At 40.5% G+C, this 23,758-nt stretch overlaps 1 protein-coding gene across 1 annotated transcript; it reads left to right on the forward strand.

The window, feature by feature from the left end:
• Positions 1-8,104: 8,104 nt before the first annotated feature.
• Positions 8,105-12,645, forward strand: LOC308397503 (uncharacterized protein). Its single transcript, XM_080883431.1, has 4 exons — positions 8,105-8,236; positions 9,549-9,704; positions 11,190-11,282; positions 11,415-12,645. The coding sequence occupies exons 1-4, from the start codon at positions 8,135-8,137 to the stop codon at positions 11,727-11,729; spliced, it is 666 nt and encodes a 221-aa protein (XP_080739557.1). The 5' UTR covers positions 8,105-8,134; the 3' UTR covers positions 11,730-12,645.
• The last annotated feature ends 11,113 nt before the right edge of the window (positions 12,646-23,758 follow it).

Here is a 23,758-nt window from a genome sequence, read left to right on the forward strand (position 1 = left end):
TATTATCTGCAGGTTATTGTTAAAGTGGACAAATAAAGATGGACACTTTTACTCTGTTTCAGTTTTGTTTTGTCCTTAATCAGCAATATAATCTTAAAGTAGTGTTTAGCTAAATTTAAAAAGAAGAAATTTCTTAAAAATGATTTAATGTACTAGTTTTTAGATTATTTGCCTTGATTTGTTTGTTAGAATAAGTGTTTTATGCCTATTTTCAGATTTAATTTCTTCAACATTTTACTTAGAACAAGTGGTTAAAGCTTATTTTAGGTTTCAAGCCATGATTGGTTGCCTGGAATAAGTGTAAAAGACTTATTTTTAGCTTTATTATCTTTATTTGTGGCCTACAATCAGTGGTTAAAGCTTATTTTAAGTTTCAATTGTTCTAATTTGTTGCCTGTAATAAGTGTAAAAGACTTATTTTTAGCTTTATTATCTTATTTGTGGCCTACAATAAGTGGTTAAAGCTTATTTTAAGTTTCAATGTTCTGATTTGTTCCCTGGAATGAGTGTAAAATACTTATTTTTTAGCTTTATTTAAATCTAGATATTGTTCTTATTTCAAGAAATCTTATTAAGAAAAAAACACTTACCCCATGGGCAGATAATTTCACTTGTTTTATTTTATTTTTTTTTCATCATTGTTTTTATTGCAGATTTTCCTTTAACACGACAGTGTCTCGACAGTAGACACAGAACAACAAAACAGTACAAACACAAAACGTACACAACAGCTCTTAAATAAGGCATAATACAAGATACAAAATACAAAATATAACATACAAGAGGTGGTGAGTCAGTCTTACAGCGCCCGGGTGGTGATCACGTGTGTAGTAGTCCTTTGAATAAGATAGCGGAAAGGTCCGGTCCAATATAGTCCAAAAAGGGGTGCCACATCCCATAGAACTGACCCACACTGTGGTGTATAACGTGTGTGAGGTATTCCAGAGGAATCAGTTCAAAAACTATTTTGCGCCAGCCACAGACAGTGGGAGTCCTATCGTTGATCCATTGTAAGAGGATATTTTTCCTGGCTGCAAATGTTAGAGTGTTATACAATCTTTTGTTGGCCGCCGCTTTTAGGCGGTCACTTGGAAGACCTAGAATCAGGGACAAAGGGTCCATCTCTATATCAACGTGGAAGATTTTCCCCAGTTCACCTGTAATGTCAGCCCAGTATTCTTGAAGCTTATAACAGGACCAAAAACAGTGAGTTAAAGTCCCTACATCAGTTTTGCACTTAAGACACACAGGGGAAAGAGAGCGGCTGAAGAGGTGTCTGCGGTAATCTGGAGATACGTGTAATCTGTGTAAAATCTTAAATTGGATTGCTCTTGTCCGAGTACAAATTGAAATCCTTTTTGCGAGAGACCAAACGGTATCCCACTTATCTTCATCTATGGTTACCGACAGTTCCCTCTCCCACACACCTCTAATCCCCTGCGCATCAGTGGTAGTCAAAGCATTAAGCACATGGTAAAATGAACTCAGAGACACCGTCAGCTGTTGCCCAAACAAAACCCTCTCAACATCAGATACTTCAGGGTGCTCAGCAAGGGTTGTATTGTGAGTGATATAGTGTCGTATTTGCAAAAAACGAAAGAAATCCTGTCTAGGCAAGCCGTAACTGTTGGTAAGCTGTTCAAACGACATGAGTTCACCACCCGAGAAAAGGTCACCAAGAGACTTAATATTCTTATCAGACCATCGTTGAAAGCCGGGGTCCAAAGAACCCGGAGGGAAAGCAGGGTTATTCATTATAGGGGTAAAGGTTGATGTTATTCTCGATCTTCCCTCAAGACGGCGGACAATTCGCCACGCTTTTAGGGTGTTGATTGTTACAGGATTTGTACAAAGGGCCTTAATTCCGTTAAAATCATTACAAAATAATAGATCGCTCAGTTTGCATTGTGACAGAGCTGTCTCAATATCCGACCAGATTGAGGTTTTACCCCTAACCCAGTCGCTCACAAATCTTAAATGGGCAGAAAGCTGATACAATCTAATATTAGGTAGATCCAAGCCGCCCCTGGAGCTTGGCAGATGCAACACTGCCATCTTGAGTCTGGGTCTGCGCTTGTTCCAGATGAAAGAGGTGAGCCAACCATTTATGTCCTTCAGTACTCTCTTAGAGAACAAGACGGGGATCATTTGGATAGGATACAATAGCCTGGGCAGCACATTCATTTTGATCAGGGCAATGCGTCCTAGCCAGGAGACAGGAAGTGACGCCCACCGCTCTAGGTCCTGTTTGAGTTTGCCAAATAAGGGTGTGAAGTTGGCTTTGTACAATTGGTCAAGAGACGGGGTAATAAAGATCCCCAAATACACAAATCCATTAGGAGACCATTTAAAAGGAAAGGAAGGAACAGTAGCCGGCATTGTGAAAAGAGTACCGAGAGGCATGGCCTCTGACTTAGCCAAATTGATTCTATAGCCAGAGAAATGGCTAAACCTGTCAATCACCTCAATGAGACTGGGTACGGATGTTACAGGGTTAGTCAAAAGAATCAAGATGTCGTCCGCGTATAAGGTTATTTTATGACACAGCTGTCCAATCTCTAAACTACGTATTGTGGGCGTCGCCCTTATGGCCTCAGCAAGAGGCTCTATGGCCAGAGCGAATAGAAGGGGCGATAAGGGGCAGCCCTGCATAACTCCCCTATGAGTGTTGAAGTAATCAGACCTAAGTCCATTAGTCAGGACTGCTGCCTGTGGATTATTGTAGATAACTTTGACCCATTTTATAAAATTCTCCCCTAAGCCGAATTTGCCCAGAGTATACAACAAATAAGACCACTCAATTCTGTCAAATGCTTTCTCCGCATCGAGAGAAAGCACCAGGCCGTCAATAGATTTTTGCTTGAAAGCTACAATAGCGTTCAGTAAGCGTCTAACATTGGTGGCTGAGTTTCGACCCTTTATAAAGCCTGTCTGGTCCTCCCTTATCAGCACAGGTAAAAAATTTTCTAAGCGGGTGGCCAGAATTTTAGAAAGCAGTTTCCTATCTACATTCAAGAGGGCTATAGGTCTATAGGATCCGCACAAATCAGGACACTTCCCTTTCTTTAGAATTAGGGAAATGTTGGCTTCCTTCAGTGTCTGCGGGAATTCACCCGTAATGAAGGAGTGGTTGAACATATCAAGAAGCGGTTCCACAATAATATCCCGAAACTGTTTATAAAATTCACAACAGAAGCCATCAGGCCCTGGCGACTTTCCACTTCGCAGTGATTTAATAGCCTTAAACACTTCGGTCTTAGTTATAGGGCTGTTAAGGGCAGTCTTCTGTTCCTCTGACAAATTTGGTAAGTCGAATTGGGTGAAGAAATTATGCATCAGCTGCACCCCCTCCGGGACTTGTTGAGAAGAGTACAAGGCTTCGTAGAACTTCTTAACACAGTCATTTATCAGTTTGTTTTCATATATCTTGTGGCCACCTTCATCAGATATCGCTGCAATGGTATTCGATTCTGCGCGCTTCTTAACATAGTACGCCAGACATTTACCGGCCTTATCTCCGTGCTCGTAGAACCTCTGTCTGGTGTATTTAAGTTTCTTCTCTGCATCTCTGGTAAGAAGGCAATTCAGCGCTGACCTGAGTGCGGTTATTTCTTGCCATAATGGTGGTGATGGGGAGGCAATATATGTTTTCTCCTTATCCATCAATTCGCTCTCTAAAGATTTTTGTTCCTCCATCCGTTGTCGCTTCTTTGTCGCAGAATACGAAATAATTAGGCCCCTCGCATAAGCTTTGCATGTTTCCCACAAAACAGAGGCAGTAGTAGCTGAGGGGGTGTTGATATCCAAAAACGCTTTAAATTCTGCAGAGAAGTGAGAGGTAAATTCCTCATCCTTAAGAATAATGGTATTAAGCCTCCAGTGGCGGGACCTATGAAGCGCAGCTTTAAGATCGAGATCCATGATTACCCTAGCGTGATCTGAGATGATTATACTTGTTATGTCGCACGATACTACTGAACCTAAGTCAGTTTTCGGGAGAAAAAAGTAATCAATTCTAGTTTGGGACCTATGCGGAGCCGAAAAAAATGTGTATTGCTTATCGGAGGGGTGAGTATATCTCCAAGCATCCACAAGTCCAAACTCGTCGCATAGAGCATGAAGCGCTTTGGCCTGAGGAGAAGGAGTTGCAATGCTGTGTGGAAATCTGTCCATAAGCGGATTTAACATTAAGTTGAAATCACCACCAATAATAACGGTAGAGTTAGGAAGAAATGGGGCTAATTCCAGAAACATTTTGGTAAGAAAGGTAGTTGGGTGGGCAGGTGGAAAATAAACATTCAGTAATAAGATATTTCGGCCTTGCAAAATCCCTTTGACTATCACGTAGCGGCCCTTCAGATCCTTAACGCAATCAGTTACTACAAAAGGTACATTTTTCCTAATCAACACTGCCACTCCTCTACTTCTTGTAGTGAAGGATGAAAAAAACACTTGTCCATATAATCCTTGTTGCAACTTCAAGTGTTCATTATTATCAAGATGTGTCTCTTGTAACATAGCAACATCTACACCGTCCTTTCTTAGACAAGTAAATATCTTCCTCCTCTTAATAGGGCTGTGAACCCCTCGTACATTCCAGGTGCATATTCGCAGCCTACTCATTATTAGACTTATTCATGTATCACACAAAGCATATTGAGCCAAAGGGTTCACCACACCCTGGTTGAAAAAATAAATAAATAAAATAAAAATAAAAAAGGCATGAAAGAGCTGTGTGACGGAACATTCAAAGAACAGTGATTTGGCAACAGCCCTACTAAACATGTAGGGAAAAACCAATCTCCTCCTGCCCGTCGGGAAAGCCGAAGGGCATTGCACGCGCGTAACTCACGCCTACCCATAGACGAAAACACAGTCCGTCCGGTGCCCGATGGGGTGGAAGATTTCACCTGGTCGCTTATAAGCAGCGAGGACGAAAAAAAAGAGTCATATACGCCTAGATTCGGCAAGTACTCACACCGGTTAATTAAGGCATAGTGTGAAGAAAAGGAGTACTCCGGTGGTTACGGGGATTCAGGGCAGCGAGTCCGCGTAGGACGCAGCTGCCTCCGGTGTGTTAAATCTCTTCTCCTTGCCGTTGGCAAACAGCCTCAGTGTGGCGGGGTAGAGAAGCGCATTTATTTTTTATTCCTATTTATTCTATTTATCCCCTTTGTATATTTTATTTATATTTGTCTCTGTATTTATATATGTGTGTGTGTGTGTGTGTGTGTGTATATATATATATATATATAACAATTCTGTAACTGTAACTTCGGTCGTTGCTGTGCTTTTTGGAAGTCGAATTTCCCAGAGGAACCCACCCGAGGGATTAATAAAGTTCTATCTTATCTTATCTCTTATCTTATAATCCACATTCTTCTTCCTCAGGCAGCTTTTCACCTCGTCGAAAGCCTTGCGTTTCTTGGCTACCGCCGCTGAATAATCATTAAAGAAGGAGACTTTGATCCGACTTGTTGGTTGGTTCGGCTGCGTAGCCAGGCGCCGAGCTGCGGCCATCACACGTTGTTTATCAGCAAAGTTGTGAAGCTTCATAATGATGGGTCTGGCGCGCTGGCTGGGGCCCGGCCTCGGTGCTAGAGAGCGGTGAGCGCGGTCTAGTTTGATCTTCCCATTTTTAGTTGTGAGCTCGAGATAGGAGGGGAGCCATGACTCCATGAAGGCGACAACATCATTTCCCTCCGTGCCCTCGGGAAGCCCGACCAGGCGAAGGTTACATCTGCGGCTGCGGTTCTCTAAATCGTCCATGTGGTCTGCCATGTCAGTTACTTGTTTTTCGAGTCGAGCCACTTTCGCCTGCAATACACCTGCCGTGTCTTCCACGCCTGAAATCCGTATCTCGGCGTCTCCCACCCGTGTCGCCAGAGCCTGGATCCGAGACGTCTGTTCACGGATTGCGGCCAGCACAGTATCAACTTTAACATCCAATAAAGTTGTAATGCTGTCAGTTATCTTACTCAGAGCCGCAAGGATATTCGGGTCGATATCACTCCCAGTTTCCTCAGCGTCAGCGGAGATTTCTGTGTCGCTGGCGTTAGCTTCTTCAGGCTCAGCCGCCATAGGACCCACAATGTCGCTAGCTTGCACAACCGGAGCTGTCTTTTTCTTAGACCTGACGTTAGGCATTTTAGAAAAATAGTCGTCCAGACTCATTATAGAGTTACTCCCACGCACATTTGTAACGTTTCACCAGGTGAACACGTATTTTAGATGGATAATCGGGGGACCTCACCGGAGCACAGCGAGACGGGTGTTCGCGCTACGACGCCATCTTGCCAACCAACATTTCACTTGTTTTAAGCAAATCTTCACCAAAAATAAGTGTATTTTTCTAGTATTAAGGAGGTGGGTTTTTGCAGTGATTATAGAGAACATTATCGAGCCTTTGAGTTGCATCCAACAAGAGAGTTCGCAGCAGTTGATCAGAAGGAACTTGCTGACCACTATCCATTGGCTGAATACAAAGTTGGATCCCTACGAATGGTAACCTTAAAAAGATTTGTACATGTTGCTGGTAAGTTTTATTTTATATTTTTTCTTAGTGGTGACTTCAGATCTTTGACACATTTACAGTAACACAAAGCCTAGTTTATACTTCTCCACCAGGAGACCAGTACATACACTCAGGCACACTGACGGAGCTTTGATCCTTTCAAACTTCTCTGCTGCTTTGTGACTGTTTCAAAGCAATTTGCCAGGGCAGCAAGGTGGTGCATTGCTTCTTGAGACTGGCACAACTCATGTGACTCGCTATCTTTTAATCTTTCCGGGACCGATTGTTTAAAGCTTGTATTGTCAGACTTCATCAGCTAGATGTTCTTCAATCGGCTCCATGGTAGAACTCTGCTTTCTACTCTCTCTTTACCTCTTAAATCGCTGTTTTTGTGAGATGAGAAAACCGGAAGAGTGACTTTCCTGAATTGAAGTAGTTAGCTGACCAATCACAGGCTTGCGCTGTCCATGGAGTTTGATATTTATCTAAAAACTTGGGCATGTCTCTGTCCGTCCTTGCTACAGGGTGCTTGCCTTGCGCAAAATGACACGGCACGTCTCTGTGCCCACACTGACGAAGAAGTATAAACTAGGCTTAAAAATTAAATTTTAGATTGGTTTTCATTAAGAAACATTAACGGGTAATTTAGTTGCAAATAAATTCCACCAAAATGAAAAGAAAAGTTGTTTGGTTTTTTTTGTTTTCCAGAATGAAAACAAGATGGCTGCAACTTTAAGAATCATTCTTGGAGAGGACAACGCATCAAAATTATCTCTTCCCAATGGGATACCCAGTTCACTAGAGTACCTTAAGGAAGAAATTAGAAGGCAATTTGGTTTGACTGGAAACTTCAGGCTTCAGTACAGAGACATTGAATTTGACAACGAGTTTGTGAACTTGACACTGCCTTCAGAAATCAAAGACAAGTCCACAGTTAAAGTTGTTTACTTGCCAGTTGAGTCGGATGTAGTCTCCCTCAATGCCACACCCCAGGAAAGAGATGACTGTTCCACCCCATGTTCTCTAGCTGATACAGACATTCTTTCTTCTGCTGAATCTACCTCATCAGATTCTTCACTGAGATCACAACCATGGCCCTTGAAATTCCAAATACCTGAGTTTAGTTATGAGGTGCAGTTTCAGTTAGAACAAGGAAACCAAGCCTTCCTTAACAATGGTACTCTTCTGCATCCAAGTACCAAACTCAAATCTGATATATTGCAAAGTTTGGCATCAGAAATGGTCAAATACAAAATCTATCCTTCCAGCGCAGAATTTGATAATGTAGCGGAGGCCTTGATAACAAAATATCCATGCTTAAAGGAGCAAGGTTCAGTCACTGGCTATTATGGATGGAAAATCAGCCTGAAATACAAAATGGCAAACTATCGAACTAGACTAAGGAACATCGGCTGCCAAGAGCTGACCATTAATTCAGTGAAAGAAAAGCGAAGTGGCATGGGTCCAGGTCCCAACCAGGTGAAGAAGCCACGGAAGGCAGAAGTCAACTTCTGTCCGGATTATCCACCAGGTGAAACTAAAGAGAGCCTTGAGGAAGAAAGGAAAGCTCTTCTACTAGAGGTCAAAAAGAAGAAAAATGATCAACTAATAAAAAGAAAAATGGAAAAAACCTTTGCCTACCGAAGACAGGAAATCATCAAAGACATGCCATTCATTGCAGAGGTCAAAAACAGATGGCCTGCCCTGTTTTCAGAGACTGAGGTAATTCTTACTAACTTTGTTATTGCAAGTCATTCTTATAAGAACTTGTATTTGAATTCTATTCAATTTTATTTATATAGCACCAAATCACAACAAAAGTTGCCTCAAGGCGAAGAAGAACAAAGTACTGTAAACTGTTAATTTTAAAAGATACAAAATGTTTGACTGAAAGTTGTAACATTCTTGCATGTGGCCTCTAATCAAATTACCGTATTTCCCGGACTACAAAGCGCACCTGAATATTAGCCGCACAAGCTAAAATCAGGGGAAAATCCTGTTTTGTACATACATTAGTCGCACCTGACTAAAAGCCGCAGGTGTTTCAATGTTGACTTATCATATGTAAGAGAATATGCACAAAGGGAATTGTCAGGAAAGAGATGGCTGTTTGGAGACACGCCCCTTTTATTAATATTTTGAAAAACAAGTTATGGGTACATATTTGCATAACTTTTTAGGTATATGTACAAGTAGCGGTAATTACAAGTACGAAACATGTACTGTGCTTCATAAATGAGTAACAAATGTAGTACATAACAATAACCTACAGTACACCAGAAAAATAGATTCTCACTACCTTTTAGGCTCAGGTGCAGTGACACGGCTTTAACAAAAAGAAAAGTCAGTCATTCACCACCATCTTTCTCTTCTTCCTGCGCACTAAAACCACCAAAGTCCTCTTCTCCAGTGTCGGAAACGAACAGGCTCAGGATGGCTTCGTCATCCACTCTCCGCTTCTTTCCTTCGTTGTCACTTTCAAAACCAAACAAATCCTCGTTGTCAGTGTCAGAGTCGAACACCCTCTGAAGGGCCGTGGCGGTGTCCTCCTCTCCATCATGCAGTAGTCCAGCCCTTCGAAATCTGTTGGTGATCATGGATGTTTTCACACTTTTCCACGCTGTCAGATTCCACTGGTGGAGTTGAGCATAACTTGCTTTTCGCAAGTTTATCACCGCTCGTCATCCACACCTCCTGCTGAACGCGTAGCGCTACTTTGAAGTTTGTTTTTCGCGCTTCTTGTACGGCACTATGTTTCCTGGCGGATGGACATGTGACCAACATACCACTCTTGAACCCCGATACTGTGTGTCTGATCACATGCCCTTCCGCCAGGCAACGTAGTGCCGTACAACAGCGGAACAAATAAAACAAATCGTCTTACGATATCACAAAAATCATGGACAATCCATAGAAAAGCCGCACCTGACTAAAAGCCGCAGGGTTCAAAGCTTGTGCAAAAAGTAGCGGCTTATAGCCCGACAATTACGGTAATAGAGAATACTCTCTAGTTGTAATTTTTAATATGTTTCAGGTTGTTGCAGAGTTCACCCGCATCACCATGGTCCCTTTGTTGTCGACTTTCATGGCCAAGCTGGACCACTACGCTGACCACCTTCTTAGAGTGTTCAAAAAGAAAGGGGGGACAGCTAAACGCAATATCAACTTAATCATGGCAGCCATGGATGGGGTATGTATTTTAGTTTACCTTGATTGAGCTCTGAAATTATTTGAATGCTTCAACTTCTGTGTCTGTCATTACTCAGAAATTTTTTTCAACTGAAATTTTGTGTATTTGAATATTTTGTGGATACATGTGAATCAGTGACATGCAGTCAAGTGAGGCACCTTAATTAGAAGTAAAATACTAACAAAAGAGAAATTCAATTTGTACACTAGATTTTAAATTTGCTTTCTGTGTGATTTCAATATTTTTATGGTCAAAATTGCCGTCATTACAGATTTTCTGTTCAAATACAAGGTAAAACGCTGAGAGGGGGCAATGATGATGCTGTGTCTCACCACGGACACACACATGCGCAATCCCTCTGCTGTTTCTCTAAATCGCCAACATACATGTTTGGTTACACATGTAATACAAATGATGACTTTCTGTAGACTACCTAATTTATTTGATGAATGTGTGTTACATGTTTAATGTTGTTGGTCATAAATGTGCTGCAAAAATGCATGGAGTGAGGCTGATGGAGGGCAGTGCTGAACCCTAAAGGCAACATGTATAAGAGGTACACGTATATGGATTCACAGTGTAATCACATTACACTGAGAGCGCCATTGACACAGTGGATAAAGCAGCGCACTTAGGGAACATAAGTAAATTTCACAAAGGACAAATTGACACCAAATCAGTCCTAAGCAATGAGACGCACCAATTTTATTTGAATGCATCTCTTATTTATAAATTAATAAATTGATGTAAAATTAATGATTTTCCTATAATTGCTTCCAAGTCATTTGACCAATTTATTTACTACACACAAAAAATGAGACACACCAAACCTAAATAAATTTTAATGCATCTTCTGTAGGGCTGGGCACTTATTGCATCGCTTATCAATATTGTGATAACACACGTCCTATGTGATTAAAATGATAGACTGCTTTCAAACCTCTAAAAAAAAAAAAAAATGATAATTTAGTTGAGACTATTACTTCCATTAATGTCAAACTTATCATCAATTCAACAAGATAAATAACTGCTGGTTTGTCTAAATAGCACATTTGCGAAGTTTAATTTGCAGTATTTGTGAGGCTGCATTGATAGATTTATAGGCAAAAATACTATTATGATGTTTTATTGTAACTCTTATTGTTATCTAAGGAGCTTGGAAAGAAAAGCGTCTGGACTTCTTCAAGTTGCTTGAAGACGTTTCACCTCTCATCCGAGAAGCTTCGGATGCAAAAATGAAAGCTTTCACGTAATATCAAAATTGAAAAGCTTCGATTTTTGGGTTCATATATTTGTTAATCTGACACAGAGGAGTCAGTGCCTTACCAATCATGAACCTCACTGCACGTCACTGATGTGCGTTATGAAACATTGCTTAATCACTTACCTGGATTATGTGTTAATATTTTTGACTTTGTTTTGTAAAGAGGTTGAAAGGAACCAAAATAGGAAACTTCTCTCATATTGAGTTCTTATCTCCACCAGAATCCCAGCGTTGATGTTCGACGGGAATGCATTCTGAAAGCTGTCTGTGTCTACTTAAATGAAAAGCCAGATGACCTGTTCAAAGAATTCTTGGTAAGTTAAAAAAGGAAAACGATCAGTTATTTTCCTTTTTTTAATTTAGGATTGGAAATGGAAGGTGGACTTACTTGTTCATATGTATATGTATGCAATTAACTTATCTTTTTCTTTTATTTTTATTTAAAGGATGTGGATCTTGGAGCAAGCAGAGAAACGGAGCAGCTGACTTTGGGAGTCTATGTTGTCAGACATGAAGAAGCAGACTCTGCAGATACACCTGAGGACATTGGTGTCATCATAGAAGGATGCACTGTGCTGCAAGCTCTTAGTGATGTGCCAAAGGGTTGTGCCCTCCTGCTTGGACTAATCTACAGTCTAAATCTGAGCTACCCAAAGCACCTGAAATACACATTTGAATTTCTTCAGAAGGTGCTGATGGAGTTGGATGGGAACAACCTATCCATGAAGGTGCAGGTTCTGAAAAACAAACTGCTTGAGTAAAACAGCCTGCACTGAACTATAGAGGACACTGAACTTTAAGGTTCTCGAACCCTTCTCTTTGCACTTTATAAACTGTTGTGTTTGAATTGCCACAAGAACTTCTGCAAGGCCTTTCACTTTTCTGCGTTCTTTGTTCTTGAACTTTTACCAACATCCAACTATACTGAAAAAGACTGCTCCTAACTTTGGACTTCAGTTGAAGTTTTGAAGCAAAGGTTATTTTTCTAAATATGGACAAAAATGACACTAAAGTAATTTCTACCTGCTGTTTGCAGGGCTGTATTGTGGGCTTTTCATTGTAGCCAAATCAAGTTTAAATTAAGTCATGTTGATGTTAAAAATGTTGGAATCACAACAATTTCCAGTTTTAATCATTTCAGTTTAACGTGACATTCTGTATCTTGTCTTCCTGCACTTAAAATGCAGTTGAATATATGTAAAGATTGTTTATGAAAAAAGATCTAGAAGCATTTGAATTGCTCAAAGTGTGCTTCAAGAAGTTTTACACAAAGTCTTATTAAAGTTAGGTTAACTGAATAAACTTGTGTTCGATTTATTTAATTTACAACCTAAATAGAGTAAGTTGCAATTCTGTTAAAGTGATTTAATCCTATAGTTTCAGTAGAGCGTGTTTTGGGTGAGTAGATTTATCAGATTTACTTAAAATTTCTTGTTCAAATTAAATGTATCATACATTTTATATTTCACTAACCCAGTTGTGTGGAACCGGTTGACATAACTGGGTGGAGTAAATACAACATGTTATTTCTTAAAGTAAGTAGAGCTTGTTTTGGTTGAGTAGGTTTTATTTAGTCTTCTCAATTTAAGTCAACAAGGTTAGTTAGATCAACATTATGATATTCAGCTAATACAACATGATTCTTTTGATTTGCATTTAATTATCCAAATGTTATCAGATATAAGTACAGTACTAACAACAGTACTTGCATGCAAGTACTGTTTTCTTTTTTCAATAAAAATATTTTTTAAAAAACCCAAAAAAGATAAGTGACATATAATTCCTACAGAGGCTATATAAAGTGCTAGTGGTTGTGAGTGGTGGTTCAGTCCATGTTATGTTACCCCCATATGAAAGATGGGGGTAGCAACCATAATGTCAGCTTTTGTCCACATTCTGAAAGTTTAATGTTTTGGCCACTGGCAGAGGGTGGAGAGATGTTCAGCATGTTTCACTTCATACCTTAGTTACAAGGAGTGGTTCACTCTAAAAACTAAAACTGACATTTACTTAAAATTTTCGAGGCAACACTTTTACACTTAAAAATATTGAGTAGATTTGAAACCAGTCAAATCTGTTCAATATACTTGATCAATTGAATAACTAAAGCTTAAACATATTAATTTGAAATGAATAATTGTAGTCATTACACAAACATGAAAAAATTGAGTAAATAACACTGGTCAATGTAACTGAAATATAGATGGTCAGTTAATCCAAAATTTTGTTCCATTTACTTAATATTGTAAACTGAACGTAATCAAAATTTTACTTAGTATTAAATATGGTAAATGGCCTGTATTTGTATAGCACTTTACTTAGTACCTAAGGACCCCAAAGTGCTTTACACATCCAGTCATTCACCCATTCACACACTGGTGATGGCAGCTACATTGTAGCCACAGCCACCCTGGGGCGCACTGACAGAGGCGAGGCTGCCGGACACTGGCGCCACCGGGCCCTCTGACCACCACCAGTAGGCAACGGGTGAAGTGTCTTGCCCAAGGACACAATGATCAAGGCTGTCAGAGCCGGGGCTCGAACCAGCAACCTTCTGATTACAAAACGAACTGCCAACTCTTGAGCCACGATCACCCCCTGTAACAGGGCAGCCCTTAGTGGCTGGAAACACAGTGAGACAGACCAAGGAAAGTGTAGTGGAACAAAGTATTTATTTGCTATATGGCTCTCCTTAAAACAATTAACTTGTCGAGCTTCTTCACAACACAAAAATCCATCCTCTAATGACAACTGGCAGCCTTAAATATGTTCAGCTGTCACAGACTTAACCATTATTCCACTCTCAGGTAAATTCTTAAATCCCAACCTTCCACCACAGTATACAATATATCAATAAGAATAAATAAATACATAAATACATTTTCACATTTACATATTAATAAATACTTCACACTTTAATGTTACACCAAACCCAATATTATAAAAACCCAGAAACCCAAGCACAAAAAGATTCACCACACTCTCTTTACCAATGGTCTCTCCCGGAACCTTTAAATGGTGTCTGGACCCCCGGGGAAACATTTGCCCAAACACCTTGAAGAGGACACAGGCAAGAAAGGTGAGTAATCATTAACTTACAAACACTTATTTGCACCACTTTTATCCCTAGATTTCACACACACACATTTGCATTAGTTTTCCTTATTGGTAAACCTTAATCACAATCTCAATCACCATTCTTCTCTCCTGACAGACAACCACCACATTCCTTGACGAGGAGCAGCTGTGCAGGATCTGAAATAAGGCCACCAACTGATTTTAAAATTCCCAATAAATAGTCAATAAATATTTAAACTTCTTGTGTGCAAATCCATGCTTAAAGTGCAATGCTCATAAATTGCTTGATAAGGTGCTTTTAATAAAGTGAAAGGTGTGCTCTAAAGTGCTATACAGACAATACAATATAAATAAATGCAGTAAGGGAGTCCTCTTCCTTACACCCCCTAACATTCAAACATGAATGTTATTGTATTTCACTGGTAGTCTAAGTCTAAAAAAACCAAACAAACTAATATGTAGTTGTGTTTCATAATACATGTATGAAAAATGACCACATGTTAACATTTTTCCAAATGAAAAATTTATTTTCATAAACATGACAATAACTCGAAATAAACAGGCACTACAAAGAATTAAAAATCCAGTGAAGCGGTGCAGGAGGGAAACCTGGCGGCGTCCTCGCCTTCCTCTCCGCGTTCTGCGCCCCGGTACGCTAAAGAAAGGGAGGCAGTGGCAGTCAGTACTCTTTTAGGCAGCTTTCATTCATTAAAAGGGGACAAGTCAAAAGACTTACCCTGGGTGGGCAGAGCTCTTAACTCTGCCCGCCGCTTCTTTGTAACCGCCAATCGGCACCAGCCCGCCTCGCCGCCTCTAATTTCCCGCAGACGCGTAATCTGGCCTCCTGTTGCTGCAGCAGTCGGACTGCTCGCTCCGCGTTGCTGGTGCTGTATCCTCCTCTCTCCCTGAACGCCAAGCTTCACCAGTCCCATGTGTCACTGAGCACTCTCTGTAAATTACCACTCGCTCCTTTCCTCTCAGGTGTGTTCAATTAGTAAAACAGGAAAAGGGCGGAGTCTCTCCAGGACAAATTGACAGATGCAACCAAAACATGCAGGATAAATAAAACACTCCACAAGATATAACCAAAACATGCAATATAAAAAATAAATAAGCACACTTCACATTAAAACACAGCAAAGTAAAACAACATCCATCCTTCCCTGGATGACAATAACAAAAGATATTTCCTTTGATTCTGCTAAGTAGTAGGAGATTGAGAGCTGGCAAAGTAATGGTGTGTTTGATGAAGTGAATGTCAGATGGAATAGACAGTGCTGTCTTCCTGGCAACACTTTTTTCTGAGCTTACAACTGGTAACACTGGTCTGAATGCTCTTCCGTTGATCTGTGTGACTGACAATCATTCCTTGTTTGATGCACTCAAGTCCACTAAGCAGGTTACAGAGAAGAGACTGAGGCTAGAAATAAGCAGCATTAAAGAGCTTATACAAGCCAAGAAAATCAGACAGGTTTGTTGGTCAGATTCCAAAATCCCAACTTGCTGATTGTCTAACAAAAAAGGGAGTTTCACCTTTAACCCTTCTAAAAGCACTACATGAAGGACTCTGGATACTGTGATCCCTTGTTTACTAAGTTTTCTTTGCATTAAAATGCACTATTGTTTATTGTGTGCAATGATAGTATGCTTTAAGTAAAGCAAGCACATTGAAATGTTGTTTTTGTTTTGTTTATATATCTATATGTATACAAATGTTTGCAGGGGGTGTTTATACTTTTATTTTTTATTTTTCTAAAAGAAAGAGGGAGATTGTTAACTTGTTATTTTCTGTTATATCGCGAGATACTGTTACCTGCGGAGAGTTTTAGTTGTGAGTGAGCGGTAAAACATGGCATAAGGAATAAAGCGCTTGGATGAGACTACGACATTGTGTCTTTTGATTTAACAACATGATGACTCCAGTTGTGATGGCGGCCTCATGAATGCCAGCAGTCTCTCCCCTGGCATTGCTCAGCGTCCCGGGGATACAGGCGTCCCCTTGCTGGCTCTGTGGAGATTATTGCTTCGTCTAACAGGGTAAGGATATTACACCACCCTGTGAGCTTATTTCCCCCAAGACTCCTGAATCACATTTCCAACGACCTCTCTGGAATATTTTGTAAACCGCGTCGTTGGGAATTCTCCCCAAGAGAGCAGCGGCGTCGTTAGCATAACACGGTGGAAATCCAAACCACAGCGGTGAGGAAGAGGATGAGCACGTCTAACCTCACCCCCTAAACCTCCAACCACAACACTGATGTAGCTCCACCCGCTACTAACAGCTTACTGTATTTTTCCACACTATAAGGCGCACTTAAAGTCCTTCAATTTTCTCAAAAATCAACAGTGTGCCTTATGATCTGGTGAGCCTGAAGTATGAATTCTGGTTGTTCTTACTAACCTCGAACCAATTGTACTGTAGTTTTCTCTGGTCCCCTCCCCAATCAGACCAGGAGTGACATGTTTAGCCGCTTGTTCTCCTTAAATTGCTGGCTGTCTGAGTGGTGTCCCAGAAAGGATGTGGGCTTCATAGATAATTGGCAAACCTTCTGGAGGAAACCTGGTCTTGTTAGGAGAGACATCATCCATCCCACTTTGGATGGAGCAGCTCTCATTTCTAGAAATATGGACAAATTTATTAAACCCCCCAAAATATGACTATCCAGAGTTGGGACCAGGAAGCAGAGTTGCAGTCTGACACGCCTCTCTGCAGCTTCTCTCCTCCTGCTACCCCCCCAAAAACCCATCTCCACAGAGACTGTGTCAGCTCCCAAAAACACAAACTAAAAACCAGCAACAAACAACTTAAACATAAACAATTACAAAGAAAGAACAATACAGTATCCACATCTGAACCTAAGAGTAAAACAGTGAAATGTGGATTATTAAATATTAGGTCTCTCTCCTCCAAGTCTCTGTTAGTACATGACTTAATAATTGATCAACAAATTGATTTACTCTGCCTTACAGAAACCTGGTTGCAGCAGGATGATTATGTTAGTTTAAATGAATCAACACCCCCGAGTCATTCTAACTACCAGAAATCTCGAAGCACAGGCCGAGGGGGCGGTGTGGCAGCAATTTTTCACACCAGCCTATTAATTAATGAAAGACCAAGACAGACTTTTAATTCATCTGAAAGCCTGATGCTTAACATTGTCCACCCCAGCTGTGAAACTCAGAAACCAGTCTTACTTGTTATCATCTATCGTCCACCTGGGCCTTACACAGAGTTTCTGTCTGATTTCTCAGACTTTTTATCTAATTTAGTTCTGAGCTCAGATAAAATAATTATTGTGGGTGATTTTAACATCCATGTAGATGCTAAAAGTGACAGCCTCAACATGGCATTTAATCTGTTATTAGACTCAATTGGTTTCTCTCAAAATGTAAAAGAACCCACCCACCACTTTAATCACACTCTAGATCTTGTTTTAACATATGGCATAGAAACTGAACATTTAACAGTGTTTCCTGAAAACCCTCTCCTGTCTGATCATTTCCTGATAACATTTACTTTTACAATAATTGATTACACAGCAGTGGGGAGCAGACTTTATTACAGTAGATGTCTTTCTGAAAGTGCTGTAACTAAGTTTAAGAATATAATCAACCCACTGTTATCATCTTCAATGCTCATAGAGCAGAGCAGCTATCTGAATGCAACAGAGATCGATTATCTTGTTAATAATTTTACCTCCTCACTACGTACGACTCTGGATACTGTAGCTCCTGTGAAAACTAAGGTCTCTAATCAGAAGTGCCTGACTCCGTGGTATAATTCTCAAACACGTAGCCTAAAGCAGATGACTCATAAGCTGGAGAGGAAATTTAGAGGATCATTATTTAGCCTGGAGAAATAGTTTGCTGCTTTATAAGAAAGCCCTCTGCAGCCCCCTCTAGCTTCTGCTCGGTGGCTACTGGGTGACGCCTCGTCTGGGGATCCTCAGCCCTTCCCATGAGGGTGGCACGGATGCCCCTCTGGTGGTCCTCCTTGGGCTCTCGCACTCTGGGGCCTCTAGATGTCTGGGGCCTGGATCTCCTCCATGCCTGCTTCATGCCCTGGGGGACGGGGCTATGGCTCTCTACATCCTCTTGCAGACCATTACATGTGGAAACCATTTGAATACAAGCGTATGGGCTCAAAATGTGGTCATAAATATTTTGTACTTGTAAATCGGTTTTGTACTTGTAAAAAAGATTTGTATGTGTAAAAAAAATTTGTGCGTGTGTAAAAAAGATTTGTATGTGTAAAAAAGATTTGTGTGTGTGTAAAAAAGATTTGTGTGTGGACTTAGCCAAAAAAAACCTGCAAGTTACAACTACGAATTTTGACCCTATTTTTCTTCCTTTCATCTGATTGGTCAATGTCATGTCAATCACAAATGTAACAATCCAATCAGAGAACAGATGGGTTTGGCTGTCGGAGGGGCGCTTTTGTTGAACTGCAGGTCTTTGAAGGGAATAAATGCCCTTTTACATGCCAACCCAGCGTTTTCCTTCATCACCACGAAGGAAAACAGTCTGTGGTCGTCCGAGTTTGGTGATTTTTGTGTCACAGGACTACGTGTTTAATACAGGGACTACCACAGCCTTTTCAACAGCGCTGCGGACGCGGGGGGGCGGGGGGCAGTGTTTTGGAAATGACAGTCTTCATTACAAAGCTTTCTTCGTTATGAATTAGCATAGATGTTTTTATTGAACATTTGAAGAACTAGTAAAAAACCCCCACAAACTCTTGTAGTTCACATAAAGTCAGAGATAGAAAAGACAAGGAGCAGGTGCATCTAGTACAGGTAGAGCTGCTGCAAAAACCCACAGAGCCCAGCAGCCAGCAACAAATTCTGGATCCTTTGCTTTTAGTTAGCAATTAGCATTAGCAGCACATCCTGCGTCCGATGTGAAAGGACTTTTATGCTGCGCACTGTGACTCACAGCAATGGTCCCGGGTCAGCCCTGACGTTGTGTTAAACTAATCCTAAAGTAATAATGGTATTTCTAACCACTGATATACCACAACTTTATCCTTTCAACAGCTGCTGAAAGTAAGGGGACCTAGCTGCTATCAGATATTTATATAGAGATTACCCTTCAAGGACCTGCAGTTCAAAAAAGCGCCCCTCCGACAGCCAAACCCATCTGTTCTCTGATTGGATTGTTTAATTTGTGATTGACATGACATTGACCAATCAGCTTAAAGGAAGAAAAATAGGGTCAAAATTCGTACTTGTAACTTGCAGGGTTTTTTTTGGGCTAAGTCCACACACAAATCTTTTTTACACATACAAATCTTTTTTACGCATGTACAAATCTTTTTTACACATACAAATCTTTTTTACGCACACACAAATCTTTTTTACACATACAAATCTTTTTTACGCACGCACAAATCTTTTTTACACATACAAATCTTTTTTACACATACAAATCTTTTTTACGCACACACAAATCTTTTTTACACATACAAATCTTTTTTACGCACACACAAATCTTTTTTACACATACAAATCTTTTTTACGCATGTACAAATCTTTTTTACAAGTACAAAATCGATTTACAAGTACAAAATATTTATGACCACATTTTGAGCCCATACAAGCGCGCTGATCCACACAGGTGTGCACATGGGTGTTCACTGTTCGTAGACCTAAATTACACCTCTTTGCTTGTTTTCTATTCTTTCTCTCAACAGGTGATCCAGGAGATTCCCCCCCCCCCCCTTTCTCACTGTCCCTCTCCGCTTCTGTTTTTCTTTTCCTTCCTCTTTCTTTCTCCCTTTCCTATCCCTCACTCATGTCTGTCCCGTCTGTAACAACTGAAAATAAAATAAAATAATCAATAAAAACAAAGGTCGATCAAATGGACCAATACGGCAATGCCACGATGATCCATTTGGCAAAATAAATCCATTGGGTACCCTTGTTGGTCTTCAGACAACAATTCTGGCTAAAGAACCAAATGGGACAGGCAAAAAGAAAAAAGAAAAAAAAGAAAGCCCTCCGCAGGAGGAACATCTTACTATTCGTCAATGATTGAAGAAAATAAGAACAACCCCAGGTTTCTCTTCAGCACTGTAGCCAGGCTGACAAAAAGTCAGAGCTCTTTTGAGCCAACAATCCCTTTAACGTTAACTAGTAATGACTTCATGAACTTCTTCACAAGTAAAATTTTTATCATTAGAGAAAAAATTACCATTAATCATCTCACAGATGTAATATTATCTACAGCTACTTTCAGTACCATTGATATTCATTTAGGCTCTTTTTGTCCAACTGATCTTTCTGAGTTAACTTCAATAATTACTTCCTCCAAACCATCAACGTGTCTTTTAGACCCCATTCCTACAAAACTGCTCAAAGAAGTCCTGCCATTAATAAATTCTTTGATCTTAAATATGATCAACCTATCTCCAATAATCCGCTATGTACCACAGGCCTTCAAGCTGGCTGTAGTTAAACCTTTACTCAAAAAGCCATCTCTAGACCCAGCAGTCTTAGCTAATTATAGGCGAATCGCTAACCTTCCTTTCATATCAAAAATCCTTGAAAGAGTAGTTGTCAAACAGCTAACAGATCATCTATGAAGGCAGATAACACACACCAATTAGTTAAACTGTAGGAATGTCTTAAAGACATAAAGACCTGGATGGCCGCTAACTTTCTGCTTCTTAATTCAGATAAAACTGAGGTTATTTTACTCGGCCCTGAAAATCTTAGAAATATGGTATCTAACCAGACTCTTACTCTGGATGGCATTACCTTGGCCTCCAGTAACGCTGTGAGGAACCTTGGAGTCATTTTTGACCAGGATATGTCCTTCAATGCACATATTAAACAAATATGTAAGACTGCGTTCTTCCATTTGCGCAACATCTCTAAAATTAGAAATATCCTGTCTCAGAGTGACGCTGAAAAACTAGTTCATGCATTTATTACTTCCAGGCTGGACTACTGTAATTCATTATTATCAGGATGTCCAAAAAACTCACTAAAAAGCCTTCAGTTAATCCAAAATGCTGCAGCAAGAGTCCTGACAGGGACTAGAAAGAGAGAGCATATTTCTCCTGTTTTGGCTTCCCTTCATTGGCTTCCTGTTAAATCCAGAATTGAATTCAAAATCCTGCTCCTCACATACAAGGTCTTAAATAATCAGGCCCCATCTTATCTTAATGACCTTGTAGTACCATATCACCCTATTAGAGCACTTCGCTCTCGCTCTGCAGGCTTACTTGTTGTTCCTAGAGTATTTAAAAGTAGAATGGGAGGCAGAGCCTTCAGTTTTCAGGCCCCTCTTCTGTGGAACCAGCTTCCAGTTTGGATTCGGGAGACAGACACTATCTCTACTTTTAAGATTAGGCTTAAAACTTTCCTTTTTGCTAAACATATAGTTAGGGCTGGACCAGGTGACCCTGAATCCTCCCTTAGTTATGCTGCAATACACGTAGGCTGCCAAGGATTCTCATGATCTTTGTTTCGCATAATGCGCCTTATAATCCAGTGCACCTTATAGTCCGAAAAATACGGTACACTAGTTTTAGAAGGATTTTCGTGGAACATGTTTATTTTGACTGAGTGTTTCATAATAAACAACTAACAATGTTTATGGGACCTGAGAAACACAGCCAAACATGCTGAGACACCATGGAGGTTTGGACATGGTTTTAAAAAGCTTCACTTTATTTTCATATTGAATACAGCAAATACTCAAAGCTGAAGGAAGCCGTTCGTGTAAACGAATGCCTCTTTCCTCAGACTCTTTCTGACAGGTGGACGTGTCCTAACCCTAGCCCTGACCATCTCAGTGTCTCTCAGTAGACCCATTACATCTGAGCACACTGCTGGACTTCTTCAGCTCAAGTGTGGCTGTCAGTGAAGATCCACAGGTTACAGACGCTGCATACGTCCTGAGATTCATCATTCCTTTGCTTACAGTCAGCTCTGATACAAATCGTTTTGTTTGTTACTAAACATGAAATGATTCACATTTAAATTAGAGCTGGACAGATAATAAATACAGGGAGTGCAGAATTATTAGGCAAATGAGTATTTTGTCCACATCATCCTCTTCATGCATGTTGTCTTACTCCAAGCTGTATAGGCTCGAAAGCCTACTACCAATTAAGCATATTAGGTGATGTGCATCTCTGTAATGAGAAGGGGTGTGGTCTAATGACATCAACACCCTATATCAGGTGTGCATAATTATTAGGCAACTTCCTTTCCTTTGGCAAAATGGGTCAAAAGAAGGACTTGACAGGCTCAGAAAAGTCAAAAATAGTGAGATATCTTGCAGAGGGATGCAGCAGTCTCAAAATTGCAAAGCTTCTGAAGCGTGATCATCGAACAATCAAGCGTTTCATTCAAAATAGTCAACAGGGTCGCAAGAAGCGTGTGGAAAAACCAAGGCGCAAAATAACTGCCCATGAACTGAGAAAAGTCAAGCGTGCAGCTGCCAAGATGCCACTTGCCACCAGTTTGGCCATATTTCAGAGCTGCAACATCACTGGAGTGCCCAAAAGCACAAGGTGTGCAATACTCAGAGACATGGCCAAGGTAAGAAAGGCTGAAAGACGACCACCACTGAACAAGACACACAAGCTGAAACGTCAAGACTGGGCCAAGAAATATCTCAAGACTGGTTTTTCTAAGGTTTTATGGACTGATGAAATGAGAGTGAGTCTTGATGGGCCAGATGGATGGGCCCGTGGCTGGATTGGTAAAGGGCAGAGAGCTCCAGTCCGACTCAGACGCCAGCAAGGTGGAGGTGGAGTACTGGTTTGGGCTGGTATCATCAAAGATGAGCTTGTGGGGCCTTTTCGGGTTGAGGATGGAGTCAAGCTCAACTCCCAGTCCTACTGCCAGTTTCTGGAAGACACCTTCTTCAAGCAGTGGTACAGGAAGAAGTCTGCATCCTTCAAGAAAAACATGATTTTCATGCAGGACAATGCTCCATCACACGCGTCCAAGTACTCCACAGCGTGGCTGGCAAGAAAGGGTATAAAAGAAGTAAAACTAATGACATGGCCTCCTTGTTCACCTGATCTGAGCCCCATTGAGAACCTGTGGTCCATCATCAAATGTGAGATTTACAAGGAGGGAAAACAGTACACCTCTCTGAACAGTGTCTGGGAGGCTGTGGTTGCTGCTGCACGCAATGTTGATGGTGAACAGATCAAAACACTGACAGAATCCATGGATGGCAGGCTTTTGAGTGTCCTTGCAAGGAAAGGTGGCTATATTGGTCGCTGATTTGTTTTTGTTTTGTTTTTGAATGTCAGAAATGTATATTTGTGAATGTGGAGATGTTATATTGGTGTCACTGGTAAAAATAAATAATTGAAATGGGTATATATTTGTTTTTTGTTAAGTTGCCTAATAATTATGCACAGTAATAGTCACCTGCACACACAGATATCCCCCTAAAATAGCTAAAACTAAAAACAAACTAAAAACTACTTCCAAAAACATTCAGCTTTGATATTAATGAGTTTTTTGGGTTCATTGAGAACATGGTTGTTGTTCAATAATAAAATTATTCCTCACAAATACAACTTGCCTAATAATTCTGCACTCCCTGTATAGAGGTGATCAGGACGGATGCTGGGACTCCATCGACTCTCATTCAGGACTGACAGCTCGCTGAAGAGAAAAGGAGCAGCCGATTGACTTATCCTGTTCAATAAAGCTGATCATAGATATTAAAATCCAGCAGG

Source organism: Rhamphochromis sp. 'chilingali' (assembly GCF_963969265.1).
Source record: "Rhamphochromis sp. 'chilingali' genome assembly, chromosome: 5".
Classification (NCBI taxonomy): Eukaryota; Metazoa; Chordata; class Actinopteri; order Cichliformes; family Cichlidae; genus Rhamphochromis; species Rhamphochromis sp. 'chilingali'.